The 24857-nt window shown below is 36.5% G+C and overlaps 1 protein-coding gene across 1 annotated transcript in view; it reads left to right on the top strand.

Annotated features, from left to right (window-relative positions):
* Positions 1–24857, top strand: part of LOC150097856 (uncharacterized) — a 195857-nt gene that overhangs the window by 122871 nt on the left and 48129 nt on the right. The window contains exons 5-6 of the mRNA XM_090406611.1: positions 2158–2260; positions 12741–13361. Coding sequence (XP_090262737.1) covers positions 2158–2260; positions 12741–13361 — 724 coding nt within the window. The remainder of the gene's footprint in view (positions 1–2157; positions 2261–12740; positions 13362–24857) is intronic.

The following is a 24857-nucleotide window of genomic DNA, read 5'->3' as shown; positions in this document are numbered from 1 at the left end:
ATGTCAAAAACTGTTTTCCTTTATTTCTGATACTTCGGTATTCATGTACATGCATTTCCACATCCCCTTAGGCCCACAGTTTCCCTTGCTTAATGTCATTTCCAACCCATTCAGTTTCAAAACGTGGTTAACTGCCTAGCTGTTCAACTTCATTTTTACTTCTCACTCATTTATTCCATGGATAGCCATTTCTGCACTCACTCTTTTGTCTCAGGGGTGGCCAGACACATGCTTGATTGCATCCCCCTAATATTTTTAGTTTCCTTAATTTTGCATTTCCAAACTCTCACTCTCACTGAACAACAATTTCTTCAAACACTAACTCCGAAAATATTCAAATGCACTCTATCAGGCATATACAAGTCTTTTCACCCATCAGTTTCACTCCACACATCTATAAACGCACACCATTCCTCCTACGCAATCCTCTCATTTACTCATTAGAATCATGGCTCATCTCCTTTTCAGTTCTGACATATGATACCAAGGCAGCAGAATCACATTCTTTACTTTCTTACTATTCATATTTGCTTCTTTTAACATCTCCTTCATATCGTATCATCGTATATTTCTCACCTTTCCAGTCATTTGTGCCTGCCAAAACAATAAACTATTTCACTGCTTCCTTCTGCAAACTATCACCTAAACTAAAATCCTTGATCTTTGCACCTGGGAAATATGCTTTTGTCGCTTTCTCATTAAGTACACCTTTTATTAGTTAAAGATGCCAAAAAATTATTTTCTTCATTGAATCCTTTATCCGGTTGCTTGGGAAGTTTCTTCATGAAATAATCTTTAACTTATAGTTTAACCAAGTGAAAAAACTTTCTGCACCTCCTACCATTGAATTCCCATACAATACTCTTTACTGCCAGTTTCAAGTTTATTCCAGTTGCAAGGGATCTGCATAAAGGAGGCCATGAGCAGAGTTCCATAGTGGTTAATAAAACCTTTGCTATTCATCCATGATGTTAATGATATTATTAATGGACCTCAGGGAGTATGAAATTGTTTGCAGTGATGATGTGAAGCTGTGGAGAGTTATTAGTAATGGTGTCAATGTTGTGGCTCTTCAGCAGCATTTGAATAAACTGGATAGGTGAGTAAATGAATGGGGATTTGGTTTAATTCAACTAGATGTCTTGAAATTTGGGATCCTTTACTTCCTAAATTATAGTTTAGGAAGTTAAATCAGGTATGGAATTTTTGAGCAATGGTTAGATAGAAATTTGAAGTTCAGGGGACATATTATGGCGACGAAGGCACAGAGGATTGCTACAGAACTGGGGAGGACATTCATAAGCAGAGTGGTAGCTCCATTGTAAAGTCCTGGTCAGTCTATATCTAGATTACATGAAGAGTTTTATACTAGTCTTCAGGATATGAAAAGGGAAGGGGGAATGAAGTAACTTTGAGAAGGGTATGCAAAGGCAGATAACAAAATTGAAATCAGGACTGTGAGATTGGTTATGTAATCAAGATATATTAAGGGCATGCAAATTGCAGAGTTTGGTGGATAGCAGATGAAGTAGTGATATAATTGAGATTTTTAAACTGTTGAATTGACCCTGGTGAGATATTTCATATGGTAGAAATAAGTAGAAGGGATATGAGACCACTCCTTGAAGTTGCGAGAGGAAATGGTGAGTGAGAAAGTGTGAAGGAGCATTTTTTTTGCATGAAGAGTGGTCAGACAGTGGAATGTATTCCTGAGAGGTCATGGGAGTAACAGTGAACAAATGTTGAGTAGTATAGAAGGCTTCAACTTTTCTAAAGACCTACTGTAATGAGTGCTATTGACTCAGGAGCCCGAATAATAATGATAATGGTATATTTTTTCCAGTTTAGACCGTTTCTTATTGGCAAAAATTAGACAAAAATAATTTGAAGTGATAATAATTCTTCCTTGGCCATGATGTAATTTAATGAAGTTTAGTATTTAGGCCACTTAAACTGTTCCATCTTCAATTCTTATTATGATAATAAGTGTCGCTTTACAAAAATTACATTGTGAAATGTACCTTTCTTCTGCAGTTATATATATTCTTCCTATACACACATATGCTTTAATTTATAGTTATTCAGTAATTTATTTAGTTACTTTACTATTTATTATTTATTATACTTTATTAGTATTGTTTATTTTTCTTACTTTAGTTGATGAGCCACCTCATTTGTTTCATCAAGATAGTGGCCTTTTGTCTAAACAAAGCAGTTTGGAAAGACAAGCTTCAACATGTAATCCAAGTCAAACAACTAGGTACAGTTAATAATAGTGATACTTGCTGTTATATGGTAATAATTATTACTAGTAATAATAATAATAATGTGCATCTACTGTTTCATAATCCTTCATAGCACAGGCTTGCATTATTTTATGGTTTAAAGAAAGTATTATGAACATGGAAATAACATTAGTTTTTCTCTATTCAAATAGAAGTTCTTCATTGAAATATTATAGATTCTTTTATGTATTTAATCAAAATTTCTAATCTGTTTTTATTTCTATTCAACAAACTTATGAGCCATGTGTTATCAAAATACCTTGCATGTTTGCAGTGGAAAAACATTGTAGACTTAACAAGAAGTAAAAACCATCATTGTCATGATGAGTATATTAGTGGAGAAAAACATACCTAGGATATAAAAGTCTAAATACTAGATACTGTTCAACAGAGAGTAGCCAGATTGATTAACACCTGCTGTTTTATTGATTTGTTTCATCCATTATGGATGCTGAGTTACAAACTCATTAAAACCTTAGAACTCTAGACACCCTCTCCCAGGATATATGGACTACCAAAAATTCATAAACAGAATGTGCCATTATGTCCCATTATGGATGGCATTGATTCACCCACACACAAACTAGCCAAAGTGCTCACACAATATACTAGCAACACCCCTTCAAAGATAAAAAAAACTCAGCCCACTTTAAAGCCAGTATAGAAAATCTCACACTCCAATGTCCCACTCATAGATACCTTAGACCACATCCAAGCCATATTTCCTCCCAATATCTCAGTCCTATTTCAATTTACCATGAACTCAGGCTATTTTGTTTGGCAAGGAAAATTCTGCAAACAGATAGAGCCATGAGTCCTCCACTCTCACCACCCTTGTCCGACTTCTTTATGGAAACCATTGAAGAAAAAGCTTTAAACTCTGCCCCCAAAAAAACCTGCTGCCTAGCTATGCTACGTGGATGATGTGTACTCTATTTGGCCACATGCCCTGAATACACTCCACAATTTCTTAACACACCTAAACAATCAACACCCCCAGGATCCAGTTTACCTTGGAAAAGGAAAAATATCCTTAACACTTTCTTAGCCAATGGCTACAACTCCCAAAAAAATAATAAAACCATGTAACAGCATATCTCCCCCCTCCCCTTTCATAGCAGAGATTACTCAAAATCTATCACCATTCCATATATCCAGAGCACATCCAAAAATTTAACAAAATTCTAAGGAAATATAACCCTACAACCAGTTTCAGACCACATAAAAAATTGGCATCTCTTATCTGCTCTACCAAAGACCGGCCACATCCACTAGAACTACCAGGTCCCTTGCAGTTGTAAACTGTCCTACTACAGCCAAACAGGCAGGACAGCCAATATCAGGATATCTGAACACAAGGACTACATCTGGTTTCACAAGTACAGCCACTCAGGACTTGCTGACCATGCTTTGGATATCCACCACAGAATATCACTGGAAGAAGGCCACTCTATTACACCACAGCAAATACAAGTATGAAAGACTATTCATTGGATCTGCCTCAGCTCTCAAGAACTTTCTAAATCTTAACAAATTTAGGTGCACGAGACTGCCCTAAAATTGGGAAGCATACATTTTAAGATCATCAGCCCAACAGGCATGACAACCCGCTTTAGCCCGCTAGGATTCTAATGGGATTTTTAGCATTTTAGGATTCTAGGCCCGACTTCTGTTGCCTTTATTTAGCCTCATTTAGTCATGATTCTGGTAGTAAGACTTATACGTTGGTTAGACATAACTGGTAATTAGTTTACGGAAATAACAACGCATATAAAGTATATTAATTAAAGGTAACTTTAATGAATAACTTCTATATTTCGGCAATGTCACATTGCCATCTTGTGGAGTAGGCTACTGTTGTCAATATTTCCTGCCCACTATAATCTAAAGACTTGCAAAAACATAAATAAATAAATAAACAAATAAAAATAACTAAACTTGCTTCTAATTCTTTTTTCTTATTTCACAGAAGAATAGAGTAACAAATGATAGTGGTGTGAGGCAAGATAATTAAAGTGTTTCAGAGAATGTGGAAAGAGTGAATAATATGGCACAAAATATGAGTGAGAGTATGAAAGAAGTGAAACATGATTGTAGATGATAAAGATGTCATCTCACCATCCACATGATTGTGGATGATGAGATGATAGTGAGGAGTGAATTAGCAAGGAGACTCAAAATGAGCTAGTGCATCTGGGGAAATGATTGTCGTGTGATACATCAGATGAAAGAATGAAAGAAAAAGTGAATGAGAAAAGTATGAAAGTGTGAGAGAGACTAGGAGCCTCCTTACCCCAATCACTCACACTTTTATTGTATTCTATGGAGATTTAATTATAAGAAGTGTGCTTAATGAAAAGTGATGAAAGCTTGTTTCCTAGGTGTGAAGGTCAAGGCTGTTAGTGAAGCTTTTAGTTTGCAGAAGGGAAAACTGAAAGAATTGATTGTTTTGATTTGCAAAAATTATTTGAGAAATATGAAATGAGAGAAGATATGAAAGAGCTGCTGATAGAAGCAAAAAAAGAATGCTGGCTTGGTATGACAGGACTGAATTGAGAAAAAAAGGCCATGATTGCTTATAAGGGAAAGAGAAGATTATTGTGCATAAAGAATTGTGTGCTGTTTATAGATTTATGGAGTGAATTTGTTGTTCACTAAGAGGATAGAAGTGCAAAATCGGGGAAACAAGAATTATTGGGGGGGGGGGTAGTCAAGTGGAAGTTCAGCCACCCCTGAGACAAATGAGTGCATTTATAGGAGCGATTATCCTGTCAAGTGTCATCTCCATTCAGGTTTGCTATCATGGATCTCTATCCATTTCTTTCTTGGGTTACTCGCTTTGCTCTGTGCATAGTGTAAGCCCAGTCAGTCCTTTATATTTTAGAACCATGTGTCTTGCTGTCTTCCTTTCTTTTGCTCGTTTTAAATTCTTCCCTCTAATAAATCTTTTTGAAGACTTTCATGCCTCTCAATATGACCTCTATATGATTTTTTTCTTTTCTGTATGTTCTTTATTAGCACTAATTTTAGTTCATGTCTCCAAAACCTTTTCATTTCTCTTCTTCTGAATCCATGAGAACTTCATTGCTCTTCTGTATGTCCAAATCTCAAAAGCATAAATTCTTTTATTGTCTTCCTTGTTTATTATTGGTGTTTGGGTTCCATAGAGAAAAGTAGTCCAAATGAAGCTTTTAATCATTCTTAATCTAGTTTTTTTTTTTTTTGCTTATTTCGCTTTTGCTTGATGTTCCATGTTCTCCATTATGTTAAAGGTTGATTTTGTAATTTCTGTTCCTCTCCTAATTTCTTTCTTGTGCACCTCTCTGGGGGGGGGGGGGTGGGGGGGGGGGGGGGTGGGGGGGGGGGGGGGTGGGGGGGGGGGGGGGTGGGGGGGGGGGGGGGTGGGGGGGGGGGGGGGTGGGGGGGGGGGGGGGTGGGGGGGGGGGGGGGTGGGGGGGGGGGGGGGTGGGGGGGGGGGGGGGTGGGGGGGGGGGGGGGTGGGGGGGGGGGGGGGTGGGGGGGGGGGGGGGTGGGGGGGGGGGGGGGTGGGGGGGGGGGGGGGTGGGGGGGGGGGGGGGTGGGGGGGGGGGGGGGTGGGGGGGGGGGGGGGTGGGGGGGGGGGGGGGTGGGGGGGGGGGGGGGTGGGGGGGGGGGGGGGTGGGGGGGGGGGGGGGTGGGGGGGGGGGGGGGTGGGGGGGGGGGGGGGTGGGGGGGGGGGGGGGTGGGGGGGGGGGGGGGTGGGGGGGGGGGGGGGTGGGGGGGGGGGGGGGTGGGGGGGGGGGGGGGTGGGGGGGGGGGGGGGTGGGGGGGGGGGGGGGTGGGGGATTTACCTATTGATTAATGCCATAGTGCCATATGAACAAGCCAGGTGCAGAGACTCGCAGCTGTTGCAACCAAGTACTTGCCCTTACTGCACATATAGAAGCTGGTTTCTAAACGATGTCAAATGCAATAGACATAGATCTGTCTATTGCATTTGACATCATTTGGATGAATATACTGAAATTTGCAACTGTAATACAAGACCCAAAGATGATTGAGATTCTAAAGCACATGACATCAATGCTCAAATTTAAAGTTCAACTGAATGGTAAAAAAAAATAGCCCCTTTAAAGTACTAAAAAATGGACTACCACAGGACTCTGTGCTAGCTCTGCTATTCTTTAATTTATACATTACTGACATGCCACAAATCTCCTCTCAAAAGTTCGCATATGCAGACAATTTAGTGCTAGCTACTCAGACTTAACACCTGAAAGAGGCCAAGACTGTGCTCAGTTCTGACCTTGAAGTTCTGTAAAACTATTACACCAAATGCCATCTTTACCTTATTAAAACACATAAGGAATAGAACAACGTAGTTAAGGATATAAATTAAATTAAACTTTAATAAATATTTTCCGATATTTCAGCAACGTCATGTTGCCATCTTCTAAAGGAACTTACAAAAAAGTTATGTGCACGTAGGCACTACAACACAGAAACTGGGAATGAAGAGATGAAGCTATTGTTCTCCTAACAGTCCTGATGGTGCCCTCTAGCGGGCTAAGTAGGTGTTCTTGGCCATTGGGCTGAAGGTCTGCTGATGTAGGCCTCCCAAATTTGGGGCAGTCGCATACAACCAAATTTGTTGAGGTTTGGAGAATTTCTTAGGGCTGAGGCTGATTCCATAAAGAGTCTTTCAAATTTGTATTTGCTACGGTGTATCACTGTAGCTTTCTTCATCTGTATTCTGTGGCGTGTATCCAGAGCATGGTCCGCAAGCCCAGAATGACTGTATTTGTGAAAATGGATGTAGTCCTTGTGTTCCGAAATTCTGATATTCGCTGTCCTGCCTGTTTGGCCAAAGTAAGACAGTTTACAACTGCAAGGGACCAGGTAGGTCTAGGAGAAGTGGTTGGTCTTTAGTGGAGCGGATAAGGGATGCCAATTTTCTGTAAGGTTTGTAACAGGAGGTCAGGTCATGTTTTTTTAAGATTTTGGTAATCTTTTCCGAGGTGCCTCGGATGTAGGGAATGGTGATGGATTTAGAGTAATCCTTGTTGTGGGGGGGGGGGGATCTGTGGTTTGTAGGTTCTAATATTTTTTGGATTTTTTTGGGGGGGGGTAGCCATTGGCTGAGAAAGTGTTGAGGATGTGATTTAGTTCAGTGTTTAGGGCCAAGTCGTTTGAACAGATTAGTTTAGCCCTGTTGTATAGTGTTTTCACTACTCCATATTGTTGTGAGGGGGGGGGGGGATTGTTGGTGAATGTATCTGCCTGTATGGGTGGGTTTTCTGTAAACTGAGAAAACCAAGGATCCATTAGGCTGGCGGGTGACTAGTGTGTCTAGGAAAGGGAGGCTGTTGTTTTCCTCTTTTTCCAGAGTGAATTTGATTCTGGGGTGTTGGTTGTTTAAGTGTGTTAAGAAGGAGAGAAGTGTTTCAGAGCTATGTGGCCAAATAGCGAACACATCATCAACATAGTGAAGCCATATGGTTGGTTTTTGTGGGGCAGAGGCTAAGGCTTTTTCTTCAAAGGTCTCCATAAAGAAATTGGCCAAGGGTGGGGAGAGTGGTGAACCCATGGCTGTCCCCTCTATTTGTTTGTAGAATTTTCCCTGCCAAACGAAATAGCCTGAGTTCATTGTGAACTGAAATAAGGCTGAGATATTGGGAAAAAATTTAGCTTGGATTAGCTCTAAAGTTTCCTTGAGTGGGACATTTGTAAATAAAGAGGAGACATCAACGCTGACCATTATGTCAGTATGTTGGAGTGTAAGGTTTTCTATGCTGGCTTTGAAATGGGCTGAGTTTTTTATGTAACACAAAATCACACATAAAAAACTAGTTATAGCTTATAAAATTGCTTGGTATCTTTAACATAATATTTATCCAAGGTAAAAAACTTTCTACATATATATATATATATATATATACTAAAATGAAGAATTCACCTTGGATGAATGGCTTATGGGAAAATGAAAGACATATTCAGAAGTGACATCCTTATGAGTCTAAAAAGGAAAGCTTTTGACCAGTGCATACTTCCTGTCCAAACATACAGAGGAGAAACATGGACTTTAACAGAAGCTCTAAACAAAACGATGAGAATAACACAACATTGCATGGTGAGAGGTATGCTAAAAATAACATTAAGAGAAAGGAAGACAAATACCTGGATAAGATCTCAAACAGGTGTTATGGATATTGTAAAATACATTGAACAGGCTAAGTGGAAATGGACTAGCCATATTGCCAGATGCAGTGACGAGAGATGGACTAGAAAAGCAACAGTGGAGACCAATGGATGGAGCAAGACAAAGAGGAAGACTGAGAAGAAGGTGGAGGGATGAACTGGAACAAATTGCAGGAATGAGATGGATGGGAGAGGCAGAAAACCGAGTGGTCTGGAAAACCATGGGCAAGACCTTCATCCAGCAGTGGACAGAACCAAAAAGTTGAAGAAGAAGAAGATATATATTCACTTTTCTATTTTTATCTTTCTGTTTGCACAAACCCAACCTATATGAAATGCACGTAAGTATTTGAAAAGTTGGTTAAAGATCAAATCCAGCTGTAAGAGGATAGGAGCACAATATTCTCTAGTGGGTAGCATGGTTTATAAAAGGTAATTCCTGCCTTAGTAAATTACTCACATTTTATAATAGAGTGACAGCAGAATTTGCGAAGGGAAATGGCTACACCATTACACCATGATACTGTTGGGCTTTGCAGAGGCATTTGACAGAATACTGCATGAAAAATGGGAAAACTCTTACAAAACTTGGAGCAAATGGTAAGAATGAATATGAAGCTAGTAGCATTGATTGGGAGACACTCCATGATGTCTGTCAGCTAAATTGATATGTGGCTGACAGACACTATAGAGTAGTATGTTTCCAAATGTAAGCTTATGCACTTCGGGTTGAAAATATTTCATACTATGTATGAAACATTAAAACATTGCTGATGATAGATAAATTACAGCCAAAAAGAATATGAGATAGAAAGGAAGGTGGCTGCTCATTTGAAGCAGTCTATTGTGAGATTAAAGCCAATAATACAAAATATACAGTTGGTTGTTGCTATTGGTCAAGGGGGGGGGGCTCCACTGATGATCTTGAAGACATGCATTGTCATAGCACAATGAGTGCAGGTTGAGTATTTATTATGGGGGGGGGGGGGGCTCGACTATTGAGATATAGACTGGAAGGAAGAAAAATCGCATGGCAGGAAGGAAATGGAATTTACTTTTACCACAAAGGTGACCTTCATGGTAAAGAATGCAAAATCAGATTACGAGAAGAATCTAGTCAAGTAGACCAAAGGGAATCCCAAAGAATTCTTTCTTTGTGTGGCAAATAAGAGAAAGAATGGCTGTATAAGATTAACCTTCATGAGTGATGATGGCCACGAGTGACAGAAGCACATAAAGTAGTTTTTATTGTATGATCACTTTCCAAGGGTATATCATTGAAGCGAGGTTACTACTGTAACATATGTGACACTGATATGGGAACAGAGGTGGATGAATTGGAGGTTCTTAGGCTATTGCAGAATTTCAAAGTAAATACAGCTGTGAAATTAAATGGGATATCAGCTCATGTTTTGCAAGAATGCACAAGGAAACTGGCAATACTTCTAACTGTAGGCTCTTTAACTCTCAGCTGTGTTAGAGTTCCAAGGAGTGGAAAGAGGACAAAATAATTCCCTTGCATAAAGGAGGTTCTAAGATTGCAGTAACAAATTATAGACCAATCAGTATCTCAGCCATAGTGTTTTGTAAAAGTACTGGAAAAATTGGTCAAAAAGAGAATTCAAGAATGGGTGGATAAAAATATGATACTTTAAGTGGCAACATGGCTTGGTCATGCCTTAATAATTTACTAACTTTTTACAATAGAGTGACAGCTGGGGTGGATAAAGGAATTGGCTACATGATGATTCTGCAGAATTTTGCAAAAGCATTTGACAGATTTATTTATTTAGCGTATGACTCACACATGAAAAGTTACATTACATTAATCCTTAATATACCATATTTGCCGGCTTATAAGACACACACACACCCTTTTTTGTACACATTTTTTAGGGAAAAAACTTTATCACTGAATATTCTAAATGAATTTACAGTATTTCAAATATAAAGTAATAAGTTGGTCTGCTTTCAACAAATGCCCACTCTAACTAGGAAAGAGTACCCACCTTTTATTCTTCTTCGTCAAAACCCAGAAATTCATCTCCAGAGCTAAATGAATAGACACTTGAAACCTCTTCTAAATCGGAATCAGTCCTAATACAACACTATTGTCCTCTGTACCATTCAGTGCATTACTAATGCCACACTTCTTAAATGATTTAACCACTGTCTCAGTTTCACAGCATCCCATGAAGCTTTGACCCACTCACAAACTTGCAAAATTCCAGGTCTCTTCCTTCTTCCTGATGGCGTAACCTCAAAATCTGAAGACTGCATCCAGCAGTCTTCTGGATGCAGTTTCACTTCTCCATCATAAATCTCTTAAATGGTTTATTAATACAGATATCTAAAGATTGAAGCTGACTAGTTAGACCTCCTGGAATTACAGCTAACTGAGTTTTCAATTCCTTGAGTTTATTTTTAACATCTTCTGTTCTGTGAGAATGAAACTGATCCCATACTAGCAGGGCAGGCTTCTTCAATTAATTCTGCCAGAGCGCCTAGACCAAATGTAATTTATCCTTAACTGGAATACATAACATACTAGAAAGTACTTTAAAACTACTCAAAGCTCTTTTAATGAAGCAATTCTTATAACCATTAGATAGAAAGGAAGAAGTTATATATTGCAGTTCTTTCTGTAAAAGATCGTCTGAAGAACAAAAGGAGTGTGCCCGATCCTATCCCTTATGTACAAGGCATTAGTGAACGTATAGCAAAAGTTTTAAAACCACTGAATATTTTTGTTGCCTTTCGACCATTTAGAAAAATCTCCACCTTTTTCACTTCTCGTATGGACAAGCTTCCACACCTTAATTATCCAGGTGTCTACCAGATTCCGTACTCTTGTGGATTATCTTATTTCGGACAAACAGGAAGATCTGCCTCTATTCGGCTAGAAGAACGCCAATCTTATATTGAATACTTTAAACCCGAAAAGTCTGGACTTGCAGAATATGCCATCTTCACTAGACATAGAGTTCAGTGTAGAAAGACAAGAGTCCTTCATAAAAGTCGGTTCCTCATCGAACACCTTTATAATGAAACATGTGAAACTTTACTTCATTCTGCTAACTTAAACAGATCCGACGGCTTATGCCTATCCCCTTTATGGAAGATAGTACTTTATAAATCAGCTAATCTTTACTAACTTTTTATTGTATACATTTTTTTTTTTTTTTTAGGAAATTTATTGACCTTTTTAGTTATCTTACACCAGCTACTTAGGTGGTGCTTTTTGGAATTGTCAGTTATTGTTTAATTTGAGCTTAGTGAGCTTAGAATGTACTGAAAATGCCTGTGACACACGAGTGAAAATTATACTATTAAATAATCTTTGTATGTGAGTTTTCCATTATTCATTTTGTATCGAGCTTTTTTGCATGGAAAGATAATGAATGATTAAATTGCGTTGCTTGAGAGTGTGGGGTCTACAGAGAATTTAAATGATCTATTTGTCTTTGATATTCTTACCATTTTCTTTCCATAACATTTGTATAGCTGCAACTTTTGCACATAGCTTAGCTGGCCTACATTTTTTTTTTTTTCTGTACTGTCTCAGGAAATCTAACAACTTAATTGCTAAGGAACTTACTGTATGTTTTCTCTATTCCATGACTGCTTCTTTAGCTTGTATCTCTCACAGAATTCTGATTTCTGTATCCTTGCAAACAACTTCACCAACATGCCTCCCTAGTTCGATGTTTTCTTCAGAGTTTGCCACTAAGACTCCAAGGTTTGTTTTTTGTTTTCCAACTCATTATTTCCTGAATAGTATTCGTATAGTTGAGTCTCTAGTTCACCACTGAAATCTGCTTAATTTTAATTCTGTCTTTAATTCTAATTTTAACTTAAGATTCTTCTCCCACCCATTCTGCCAAATTCATTAAATTCATCTCTCATCAATATAAAATTTTGATCACACAATAAATGTATTAAGCTTTAGTGTATATGGCGAATGTCTTTAGGTGATAGATATATTTATGATGTATCTATATAGATATAGATACATCATTGCTGCCACCTTACTTATTATAATCCTGAAGTAGCTTGAAAAAAAAAAAAGTCCCGTGTTGATTTCTAGAGCAGGATTTATGCAAGTATTATCTAACTCTTATAAAAGTGCAATAATATGCTTCTTATTTTCAGGGCTATGTTTTAATGTCCTAACTGATAATTTTCAGAACCATATGTATAGTTATAGTTATGATCAGAAATATTTATGCATGTTGTGTTACATATTTGCTAATTCACACTAATTAATTGTTTTTCTAGGAGTAACAGCAGCTCAACAGATAGTCAAAAGACAACTCCTCTGCATAAATTACACCTTGCTCAGTCTTGTCCTGATCTTCAGAATGAATCTTCTGCAGTAACTCGTGCTACACAAACAGATCCTATTAGTGGCTTTAGCAAATTAATGTGTGATAATCAAAATGAAAAAGTTCTGTCTTCACTAATTGCAAAATCACATATGTGTGGTCTTATAAAATCCAGTACTATTAGCAATGACAATGCATTTCTTGTTGGAAGTGCCTGTGGAAATTCGTCTTTTATTGAAAAGAACACATTCTTAAAAGTACCTAATCCCCAGAAATTTTCTTGTTATGATAGACCAGAATCTCCAGTTTCACCAAGTTTTTCACGAAATCGTAGTTTCAGTTTTGTGACTGCTATAAAACAAGGAAATCCTAATTTGATTGAAATTGCAGAATCTCATAGTGCATCACATGGACTAAAGTTGAGCAGTACTTTTTCTGAAAGTGGTGGATATCTTATGGCCGAAAGTGTTTCATATTCATCTCACTTTCCTGAAATAAATAACTTACTCTCTCTTGATCACAATACATCAGTCTTCATGAAACAGATTGAGAATGAAAAACATTCTACCAATAAGTAAGATTTTTTAATTTATTTTAAGTTTATAAACTTTATATTATAAATGTTTACATTATTATTATTTCCAAACTTTCATAGTATACAAAACTGTGCCTTAAAGTCATTCACTATTTCTACACTTTCCACACTCTCAGACATATTCATCCAGAACTCCCACCTTCCTTTACCACTTATACCAAATTGCAAAACAACTACAAGAAAACTCTCAATGCATTGAAAACCAATTTTGCAAGTAATTGGTTTTGGATGTTTGATATGTTGAATAGTATGCAGCATTTATTATACTGTCATGTGTACAATAAGAATTTATTAACAAAAATAAATTATTACACTTAACATTTTGATCCCCAGCAGGGTGTCCAGTAAACTGTGAAATTCTCTAACTTCTAAGATAGACTTGCTATATAGTCACAAAAAATAATAAAGAGATTAAAATTGAGTTGAATATGACTCTTAAAATAGTAAATCAATTTAATAATCTAGAGTTCAGAATTAGTTGAAGAGCCATATTTTCAAATTAAAGATACCAAAAAATTATATACTTGTTTAATCCTTTATCCAAGTGTAAGCAAACGAAGTTTGTACCTGAAGTATTTTCAGAACTGGGACCACCTGGTAAAGGTGGTATGACATCACATCACTTACCTTGGTATCCCATAATGCAAAGCACATCTCCTTGTGGACATGTATAATGCTATGCATTATGGGACGGGCCACTGCCCAGACTAGTTACAATCTTTATTGATGTCTCATCAGTGGGACCCAGAGGTGATACTAAGGTTTAAGTAATGTAGAAGTCATATTTTTATATAAAGTTGCCAAAATATGTCACACCTTATTATTAAAATACTCTGGATTAGAGATAGGTAGTTGTTGAAAGTTTTTCCACTCGGTTATACTATAAATTAAAGATACCAAGAAATTATATACTTGGTTTAATCCTTTATCCAAGTGCAAGCAAACAAAGTTTGCACCTGATGTATTTTCAGGACTGGGGCAACTTGTGGTAAAGGTGGTATGACTTCACAGCCTTGGTATCCCATAATACAAAGTACATCTCCTTGCGGACATGTATAATGCTATGCATTATGGGAGGGGTCACTACCCAGACTGGTTTCCATCTTTATTGAGGTCTCATCAGTGGGACCCAGATCCACACCTCAATAAAGGTCGAAACCAGTCTGGGTAGTGATCCTCCCATAATGCATAGCATTATACATGTCCCCAAGGAGATGTATAATGCTTTGAATTATTGGGATACCAAGGCAAGTGATGTGAAGTCAATACAACCTTTACCACGAGTTGTCGCAGTCATGAAAATACATCAGGCACAAACTTTGTTTGCTTAAACTTCGATAAAGGATTAAACCAAGTGGGAAAAACTTTCAAAAACAACCATATTTTCAGTGGTTAGGGTCCAGGATATGTTCATGATGTTAAAACCTAGAGTTCTAGTTTTGTCAATGAATAAGAAGGAAATTGGGTCGTAAGTTGTGATCTTGGTAGAGAAGACTTTAGTGCTCAATTTCAGTGAATATTATTAACAAGCTGAACTGTCAGGAACAACGTTATTCCTGAATAACCTATTAATTAGCTGACGTATACAGTTAAAGATTACTTGTTATCCTGTTGCCATATCTTAGTTGAGTATATTGGACCTTACTTGAGTTGTCATGATGCAGTAGTTGAAGGATGAGATCAGACAGAAGCTTCCCACATTCTTGATATCACGAGGCCATCATTTATTTAGGTTTGGAAAACTGATAATGTTTTCCATTATCAGTTTGGTCTCACCAACTTTCTTAAACTTTTTTTTTTTTTCATGGCAAAATTTACCAGAATTTGGTGTGGTGGGAAGGATTTCTGGATTTCTTGTTAATCAGTCCTGTTTTTAGTATAAATGGCATAGTCTTGTAAGAGTTAATTTACTTGAGTGTAGGTTTGTAAAATTTTTGAATTCTTGCCTTACTAAGTTCCTGTTTTGCTGGTGGGGAATGAAATAGGTTCAACAGATTTTGTACCCACTTGAATGGGCTAATGGAGTAGAGGAAGATCTTCAGAACTGAAGAAGTTTCTTGGTTTTGAGAGAGGAGACTTGACTATGAGATTGTACTTTCTTAGTATTATTTTTATTTATTTTTTTGTTTATGTTGAGCCCATACACAGGAGGTTGGTTGGTCAACCTATAGTACATTAGTACCATGTATGGGTAGTGGGTTGGGAAAGGAGGAATTTGTTTACATTTGATTTGAATGACTTTAAATTGTATTCCTTGGGAAACACAGCAAGTGGGAGACTGTTCCACAGTGCAGCAGTTGCAGGGATGAAGGAAGAGGAAAAGAAACTTGTTTGTTTGTTTCTAGGTGTACTGTGTAGGGATGTTGTACAGCAGCTGCACATATTCCAATGTGCTTAGCACTGAGTGGAGGAATTATTGATGTTATTTCAGATGAGCATTTCCCATGGAAATATTTGTAGAATATACATACTGCAGAGACCATGCATCTGTATGAAAGTGGGGGGGAGAGAGAGAGTGTAAGGGATGAATCATTGTTAAGTCTAATTGCTCTCCTCTGTATTGAGTCGAGCATTTTGAGAGAGCTCTTGGGGGGGGGGTGCCACCCCATATGTGGGAGCAGTATTCAATAGCTATTGTCAAACTAATGTCAGTATTTCTTTTTGGCTAAATTGTTATGTAGGATTCTGTTGAATAGTGAATGCATTATATTCATTATTAATGAAGGTTGATTAGATGGACAAGATCTTCATTTATTTAAAGGTGCTAATTATACCCAGTTTGTGTATGTAGTGACAGAGTTTGCAATATCTGTATTGTTCTCTCTCTCTCTCTCGTGTGTGTTCATTTTAAAATACATGGGAAAAGAAAGAAAATCTAAAATAGAACACCTGTAATCATATTGTTGAGGAAAGGAAGAGAACCTTCTATATATGCTGTTTGTTTTCAAGTGGCTGAAGAAAATATCAATAGTTTGAATATCATATGTCAGGGTGATGAATACATTGTCTACATATGTGAAGCATACTTTGATTTTAAAAGGGTGGAGTGTAGAGCTGCTTGTTCAGAATACACTATGTAAAAATTTCCTGTATGGGAAGAAAGTAGAACACTCATAGCTTCATCTTTCTTCTGTAAGTAAAAATTACTTTTCCATACAAATTACCTGATTGTAGGATATGTGAGAAAAAAGTAGTAATATTTGGTGGGAGCCAGATATTCTACTACAGTAGAGTAAAATTATTCTGTAGTAGAATAATTTTTTTTGATGGGGAACATTAGTGAACCGGATAATGATTTCACTACTGCCCAAGATATTCTCTGCATTGAATGTGAGCTCTTTGTTAATTAATTAGAAAATTAAATTAAGTCCGTGTTAATTACATGCCATGCATTCTTAATGTGTGTGGGGAAAGGGGGAAACCATTGCCTGTTAGACTGTAGGTGCTAATTGTATCATCGTCATCATAACACTAAATACAGATATAGACATTATGATCTGTTCTTGACTCATTTTTAATTTCATGACACTTTTGAGGTGTATGGGGCCTATTCTTCTTTGTTTATATTTTATTATTTAGTATATACAGGTAACACTCGTATAATGCAGTACTTATACAACGCGGTTTAGATATAACGTGGTCTACAAATTGTAGTAACCCTTGTTCAACGCGGCTTCGATATAATGCGGTCTACAATTTCTAGTGACCCTTTATTTTATTTTTTCATATATTTTTCACCACGGGACTTAAAAATCAAATTTTATCTTCGTTAAATTTGTGTCTGCCTATATCGCCAACTTGTTATAAGTATCGAATTTAGTTTTATTGTATCCCTGAATAAGGTACTGTACAGAGGTTTTTGCAGTCTGTGTAATTCTCAACAAATAGTGAAACCTCTCACAGAAACTATGCTGTAGACTCAAGCAAAACCATGTGTTGCACTGAAACAGAGTATCTAACTAAAACTATTGTCCAATTATGAAATAAGTGTTTGTTTTATTGCATTTGAAATTCTCGATGTCATTATGACAGATCATAAAGGCTAACTTAAAATAAAATTCTACCAAGAATCGAAACATGCCATATAATGAGTGTGTGAGTTCACTTGGCACCTCAAATGCAAACAAGCCATAAAATTCAACCAAGGGTTGAAACTTTTGTGAGAGTTGAGCCAGTCAGTAAAGAGAAGTTCCGTCGTGACGATAAATGACACCCTGTTGTGAATGTGTTAAAACTAATAGTGAATGTTGTTATGACAGTTTCAGATGTTATGGAATTCGACTGAAGAGAATTATCATTTCATCTCAACACTTGTCAGTTGCCTTTGTCTTTGGGTGGTGTGATCTTTTGTTAATACCGCACCAATCATATGCACATCTTTATAGCTGCTCTCATTTTAAAATTTTATGGAATTTACAACTGTGTTAAAAAACTTTTTTATTATCCCGACGTTTCGATCTTCACATCAAGATCATCATCTGGAGCGTACATAAGTATACAGAACAAGCTGAGTTACATCACTAACTGTAAGCTAGAGAAATAATGATTTGATCACATGTTATTCTACTGGTGTGACCTCTGGTGGGAAAAAAAAATAATAATAATAAAAATAAAATAAATATAAATAAATAAAAAAAAATAAAAATAAAATAAAATAAAAAATTTTTTACATCAAGCTAAATTCTATTTTTACAATAACAGGAATAAACATTCTTTTAGATGGTTTTCTTTCAGAAACAATCTGTGTCCTATTTTTAGTATTACAATTCTTTTTTTTGATTTACAATACTGGATTTTCTACAGTCCTGTTTATAGTTGTTCTTGGTGAGGAAGGTCGAACATATACCTTCCATATGTTTGGGATTTTTAAACCATCATTGTTGTTCAGATTGGGGTGGTTGCTAATAATCTCGCAGGTTCCTTGAATTTCCGTTCATACCATGTTCTAGTGTGATGTAGACAGCTGGTGGTTTCCAGTCAATTCTGTGTAAGGTATTCAGGGCATGATCAGAAAGGCCAGCTTCACCATAATTATTATATAGAATAGTAGAATAACATGTGATCAAATCATTGTTTCTCTAGCTTACAGTTAATGATATAACTCAGCTTGTTCTATATACTTATATACGCTCCACATGATGATCTTGATGTGAAGATCGAAACGTCGGGATAATAAAAAAGTTTTTTAACACGGTTGTAAATTCCATAAAATTTTAAAATGAATGCTGATCACCGTGTAACCCTAAAAGAAAGGATTATAACTGCTCTCTTGTGTAAAACAAAATTCAGTTTGTACGTTTTGTAATAATTTAAAAAAAGTTGAATAATTTATAAGCATATAAAAGAATATCACCTGTAAATCATTGACGTGCCAGCAAAATTCTCAGACGTGCACCTCTGGCATGAGTGCCATATGTTCGCCATCTAGGGTTTACTGTATAAAGTGTTCATTGTTGAAAATTGTCTTCGTTTTCTGCCATGAATTACCTGAATTAAATAAAAATACAGTATTGTTTTTGTTGGATATGTCATTATTGTTTATATAATTTAAAAAAACAAAAACAAAAAATCGATTTCAGAACCTAACCCTACTTTTTCTATGTGATCTAAGTCTCGCATAATGCGATTTATATAACTCGCCATTTCTATGGAACATAACATCCGCATTATACGAGGGTTACCTGTAGTTTATTGTCTGCACAGTTAGCCTAGTGACTGTGCGCTTCGCAATCATATGCCTGGGGAAGGAGTGTCCTTGGTTCGGTTCCTGTCGGTGACATGAGGAACTCAAGGATCTTCATCAGCCATAGCCAAGTTAGGCACGGCTGTAGAGTTTTCCTCCAGTTTAGCTGGGGGTTTTACATCCTGCAAGTAGGCAAACGGGCCCCGTGAACACACACGGACTACAGTCATGAATACCTCCAATAGGGATGCAGCAGAGGAGTGGCGTACCCGCTGCATTATTTCGCTGTGACTGCTCATTAGCAGGAGACCCAACCTGTCTGTGATAGATATAGTTTATTATTTAGAGTGGTGAGAGGTGTGACATGGAGACTTGATGATCCATAGTATGCGAGATGCCTAAGGTGTGTGGAGAAATGATAGAAAATGTGACTGTCGCAATTAAGTGGGGTGAAAGGATGGATGAGAGGATTGTGATGGTGGGCATGAATGACTTGAGAGGCAGTGTGAATTGGGTGGCTAGAGATCTGAAATTCATGCTTGAGGTTGTACAAAAGAAAAAGCAGAGAGGAAAGCTTGCGTGTGTTATGCAGGTATGATAATGACAAGCTGAGTAGAAGAGCATTAATAATGAATAGCATGATAGCCAGAATGTGTCAAAAGAGAGGCTTGGAATATGTAGATGACTGGAGGGCATTTGAGGAAAGAAAAAACTGTATCCGAGAGACTGTTTGCATTTGAATGAGAAAGGATGTAGGCATCTGAAGAGATTTCTGTTCTATAGGAGTTGCCAAAAGGTGTGCCACCTTTTGGCAACTCCTATAGGTTAAGATGACCTCGCTATTGCTTCTGCCTGGTATCTCCACTTCTGGGCCTGGCTCCCACTGAAGAGACCAATAAAGGTCGAAACTAGTCTGGGTAGTGGCCCTTCCCTTAATACATAACATTATACATATCTGCAAGGAGATGTGTTTTGCATTATGGGAGATACTGAGATAGGAGTGATAGTAGCTTGATCCACCTTTGCTATGAGTTTCCCGGTGTTGTACTACCTTATCCCAGTTTTGAAGATATTTTCAGGCACAAACTTTGTTTGCTCACACTTGGATAAAGGATTAAACTAAATTTATTATAGAGAAATTAGCTGTATAACAGACAGTGTTCAAACCAATTTTAACTTATGGATTTTGAGAGCTGGATCAGAAGTAAAACACTTGACCAAAGATTAGAGACCACAGATACGAGAGATTAGGGGCATGAACGGATGGCATCAATGGCAATATCATATTAAAAATGCGGATATTAGGAAAGCACTTGACATTGTCAGCAACCAGGTATAGCTAATTTAGCAAAACAAGTGTTCTCTGCTAGGTTGGCAGGAAAAAGACCCAGAGGAAGACCAAGATATAGGTGGATTGATACAGTAAAAAGTGTCTTAGAAGGCAGAAATATGAGATCTGATAATATCGGAGTTTTGACGGGTAACAGACTGATTTGGAAGAAAATTGTAGATAGGAAGTTAATAATGTAAATTTTTCACATAGTACTATCATATCCTGTACACCCCCTTGAGGCTATGTACCAGGAATTTGATGATGATGATGCTCAATTATCCAAATTTAAGAACCCAGCCATGCTGAGTGAAAAATTGGCATGCCAGTCCCAAACCCGGTTAAATGGGGAGGGTTGAGCACAGAGATAGCAACGCAGTCTCAGAAAAAAAAAAATTGCTATGCAAACTGAAACCTTCTAAAATGTAATACCAGACGAAGAAAATAGAATACAACCTGCCACAAACATGAGGCACCTCTGTTAAAGCCCTTCTGGGGAATCAGAAGTGCAGAAGAAAGTGACAGACACCTTATCAAAACATAAACTTAGATTAGGATGTTGGGATGTTAGAACCATGTTTGAAACTGGGAAAACATACCAAGTCTCGAGTGTTCTAGAAATTAAGTGAAACGAGATGGATAGGAACTGGAAAAATCAAATTAAACTTAATCGTTACTTAATCTACTCTGCGAACCAAAATACGAATGACCACATAAAGGGAATTGCATTAATGATGACAAAGGAAGCTCACAGTGAACTAATGGAGTGGAACCCAATATCTAAAAGAATACTAAATTCTAATAAATTTTAAATAAGCTTTAAAGCTGGCAAGCAGAATATTACAATAACTGCATTATATGCACTAACCGCTATCCAGGAAGAAAAGGATAATTTCTGTAACATTCTACAGAGAAGTATAGAAACAACAAATAAAAAAGATATGCAACTTATAATTGGAGACTTTAACGCTAAGGTCGGAAATGATAATATTAATAAAAGAAACTGTTATGAGAAAGCATGCAGAAGGAGAAATAAATGAAAATGGAGAGTTATAGACTTTTGTATGTTTTCAACCAGCTTGTAATAGGAGGGAGTCTCTTCCAACATAAAAAAAAAAATACATAAGTGGACATGGATAGCACCAGATAAGAAGACAAAGAATCTAATAGACCATATATACTTATAACAAAGAATTGGAGGAAATCACTCCTGGATGTTAGAGTTAAAAAAGAAGCCGGGGCATATTCAGATCACTTTCTCCTAACAGATATAATAAAAGTAAAAATAAAAATTAAAAGTAAATATTTAAAAATAAACAAACAATGAACAATAGGAAGAGGTTTAGAACTGAAAAACTCAAAAACAAAGAGATTAGAAATAAATTTACAACAACTCTACAGGATAAATGGGATAAACTTGAAAAAAGAGGCGATAACGTAGAAGAAAAATGGACAAAGATTAAAAACATACTAATAAGCAAATCAAAAAAATATTGGCATTTCAAACTAATACAGACAAAGAATGGATATCAGAAAACAGTAAATTAAAAATAGAGGAGAGAGATAGAATAAAAGAAAAACTATTACAGACTGGCAAAGATGTTGAACAAGAACAAGCAGAAAGATATAGAACAATTAATAAAGAAATAAAAAGAAGTGCAAGAAATGATAAAAGAAAATACATAGAGAATCTAGCACAAGAGGCAGAGGATGCTGCATATACAAATGATTCTAGAAAGCTGTATGATATAACAAGGAAATTAAGTGGAAAAAGAAATAAATGGATAGTTCCTATATACTATTATCCATAAAGTAAAGAAGGAAAACTATTATTAAATGAAAAAGAAATAGATGGGTTGAATTCTTCTCAGAGAAATTTCAAGAAACAACTGATAGCAACCAGAGCCTAGAATTAAATGAACAAAATGCATCATTGGATATAAATTTGAACAAAATAACAAAAATAGACATTACAAAAGCAATACTCAAATCAAAACAGGTAAAGCACAAGGATCAGATAACATACTAGGCGATATACTAAAAGCATATCCAAAACTTATACCAGAGATATTATATCACTTACTAAATGAGATATGGCAGAAAGAAGAGTGGCCTAAGGAATGTAATACTGGATTACTGGTTAGATTACCCAAAAAATTCCCTTTCCCAAATGTTGAAAGGTTCGATGTGTGAAAATTAATGATACACAGATGCTATTAGGCGTTCTGGGTCTGATCTTTTCAACATATTCACGAATATTATTCTCCTCAGAATATTTCTACTATAAAATATTTATTCATGAAAAATGCTTAGAAAACTAAAATGACAAATTTCAGAACTTCTCGCAGAACATTAGTATTCTGCAGAACACAGTTTAAGAAAAACTGGACTAGGTGATGAGGAAAGTATCTCATGGAAATACAGGATTACAATGGTTACTTCAAAACTAACTGATCTAGATTTTGTAGATGATATCTGCTTACTTTCACAGAAGCACCAACATATAGAACATAAAACAACAACACTTGTAGAAACAGCCAAAAAAGTTGGTCTTAGGATAGATAAAGATAAAACAATGTTGATGGAAATAAATGCAAAGCTGAATAAACAAATAATAGAAGAAACCACTTAAAGAAGTAGAACAATTCATATACCTTGGTTCAATAGTATCAATAAAAGGAGGAACTACTGAAGATATAAATAGAAGGAAACAGCTGGCTTATTCTACTTTCAACCAACTTAGAAATATTTGGAAAAACAAGAATTTGTCTATAAAAACTAAAATGAGAATATTTAACTCAAATGTAAAGGCAGTACTAATGTATGAATCAGAAACTTGGATGTTAAACAAAAAGATAGTTAACAGTGCCCAGGTCTTCCTAAACAAGTATTTAAGAAATGATACTGGGAATATATTGGCCAAAACAAATATCAAACGAAGAACTATGGCAGAGAACAAACCAGAAACCCATGTTGCAACAGATACGTGAAAAGAAATGGAGATCGTTGGGGCATGTGTTGAGGAAAAAAGATAAAATAATAGTAAAACAGGCTCTAGATTGGAACCCAGGGTAAAAGAAGACAGGTAAGCAAGAGAAACATCGGAAAAGAACAATACTGAAAGAAATAGCAAATATTAATAAAAACTGGAACTAAATAAAAGCAGAAGCAAAAAACAGAGTCCGGTAGAAAATGGTGGTGGAAGATCTATGCTCCCAGATGGAGTGAAGTAATGTAAGTATCCAAATTTAAGCAAACAAAGTTTGCACATGATATGATATATAACCAGGTGAAAAAACTTTCAACTGGCTTTAATCCAGAGTATTTTAATAATAAAGTGCTTCACTTTTTCACTACTTGTATATGGAAAATATGACTTCTGCATTACTTCAACCTTGGTATCCCTTCTGGATGTGGCTCTTACTGGTGAGGCCTCTATAAAGATCAAAGTCCACCTGGATAGTGACCCTTCCCTTAAAGCGTAGCATTATAAACACCCAAAAGGATATGTGCTTTGCATTATGAGATATTAAGGCAATTAATGTGAAGTCATTATCCTCTGTGTACAAGCAGCTGAGTTGTGAAGATATTCATGCAAAAACTTTGTTTCCTTAAACTTGGATAATGAATTAAACAAGAATATAACTTCTTGGTATCTTGAATGTAATTATTACATGAGATTTGTTTATATGGTTTGTTCTTTCATAAGCAAACTTATCACTGAAGAAACCAAACTTATAGAGTTCCATGATGAGTAATTATGGTATTGTTGCATTTCTATTAGTTACTATAGCTTCAGAGAATGCATTCTGCAAAGAATGCATTTCAGAACATAATCAATGCATCACTTTTTGAAAAGAAGTTATCAGCTGAATACAGAATACAGTGAATAAAGAGTTATACAGGTGAACAAGAGGCCATTCAAGTTGTGTGAGATAATGGTCATTGCCTGGTGTGAGACTCCTGTCCTGCCTAATGCAGGCATTAAGTGTCTGAAGCAGAATCTCTGGATTATCAAACCTGACTGTAATATAAGTTTTCAATTTTTCATCTGTAGGACTGGCATTAAAAAATTAGAGGATACGAAATAGATATTTTATATGGACTGAAGTGGTTTGAGTTTAATAAATTTTCAGAGGACATAAGTGAAGAAACAGTAATTGAATTTAAGATACAGCATAGTAATATTTAGACTAGACATTTACCTTTTACATCCATGGAAGTAAATGTCCAATACAAATGTCATGATTTTAGATTTATTATTTGAATATAACAATAGTTATTTGAAAATTTGACTCTTGGCCCCTGTGTAGCTTTAAATTGGACTTGTGAAAAGAAAAAGAGCACTCTTTTATTTTATTTGTGAGAGATTTTTATTGTTTACACAACAAAACATTTTATTGTGTAAACAATAAAATGTTTTATTGTTACAGAATCCTGGGTCCTGGGGATGAAATTTGAG

The sequence above is a fragment of the Typopeltis vanoorti genome, chromosome 16 (genome assembly GCF_054136105.1).
Source record: "Typopeltis vanoorti isolate ZY-2024b chromosome 16, IOZ_Tvanoo_1.0, whole genome shotgun sequence".
Lineage (NCBI taxonomy): Eukaryota > Metazoa > Arthropoda > Arachnida > Uropygi > Thelyphonidae > Typopeltis > Typopeltis vanoorti.
The sequence above is the reverse complement of the archived record's forward strand: the minus strand, read 5'-3'. Positions and strand labels throughout refer to the sequence as shown.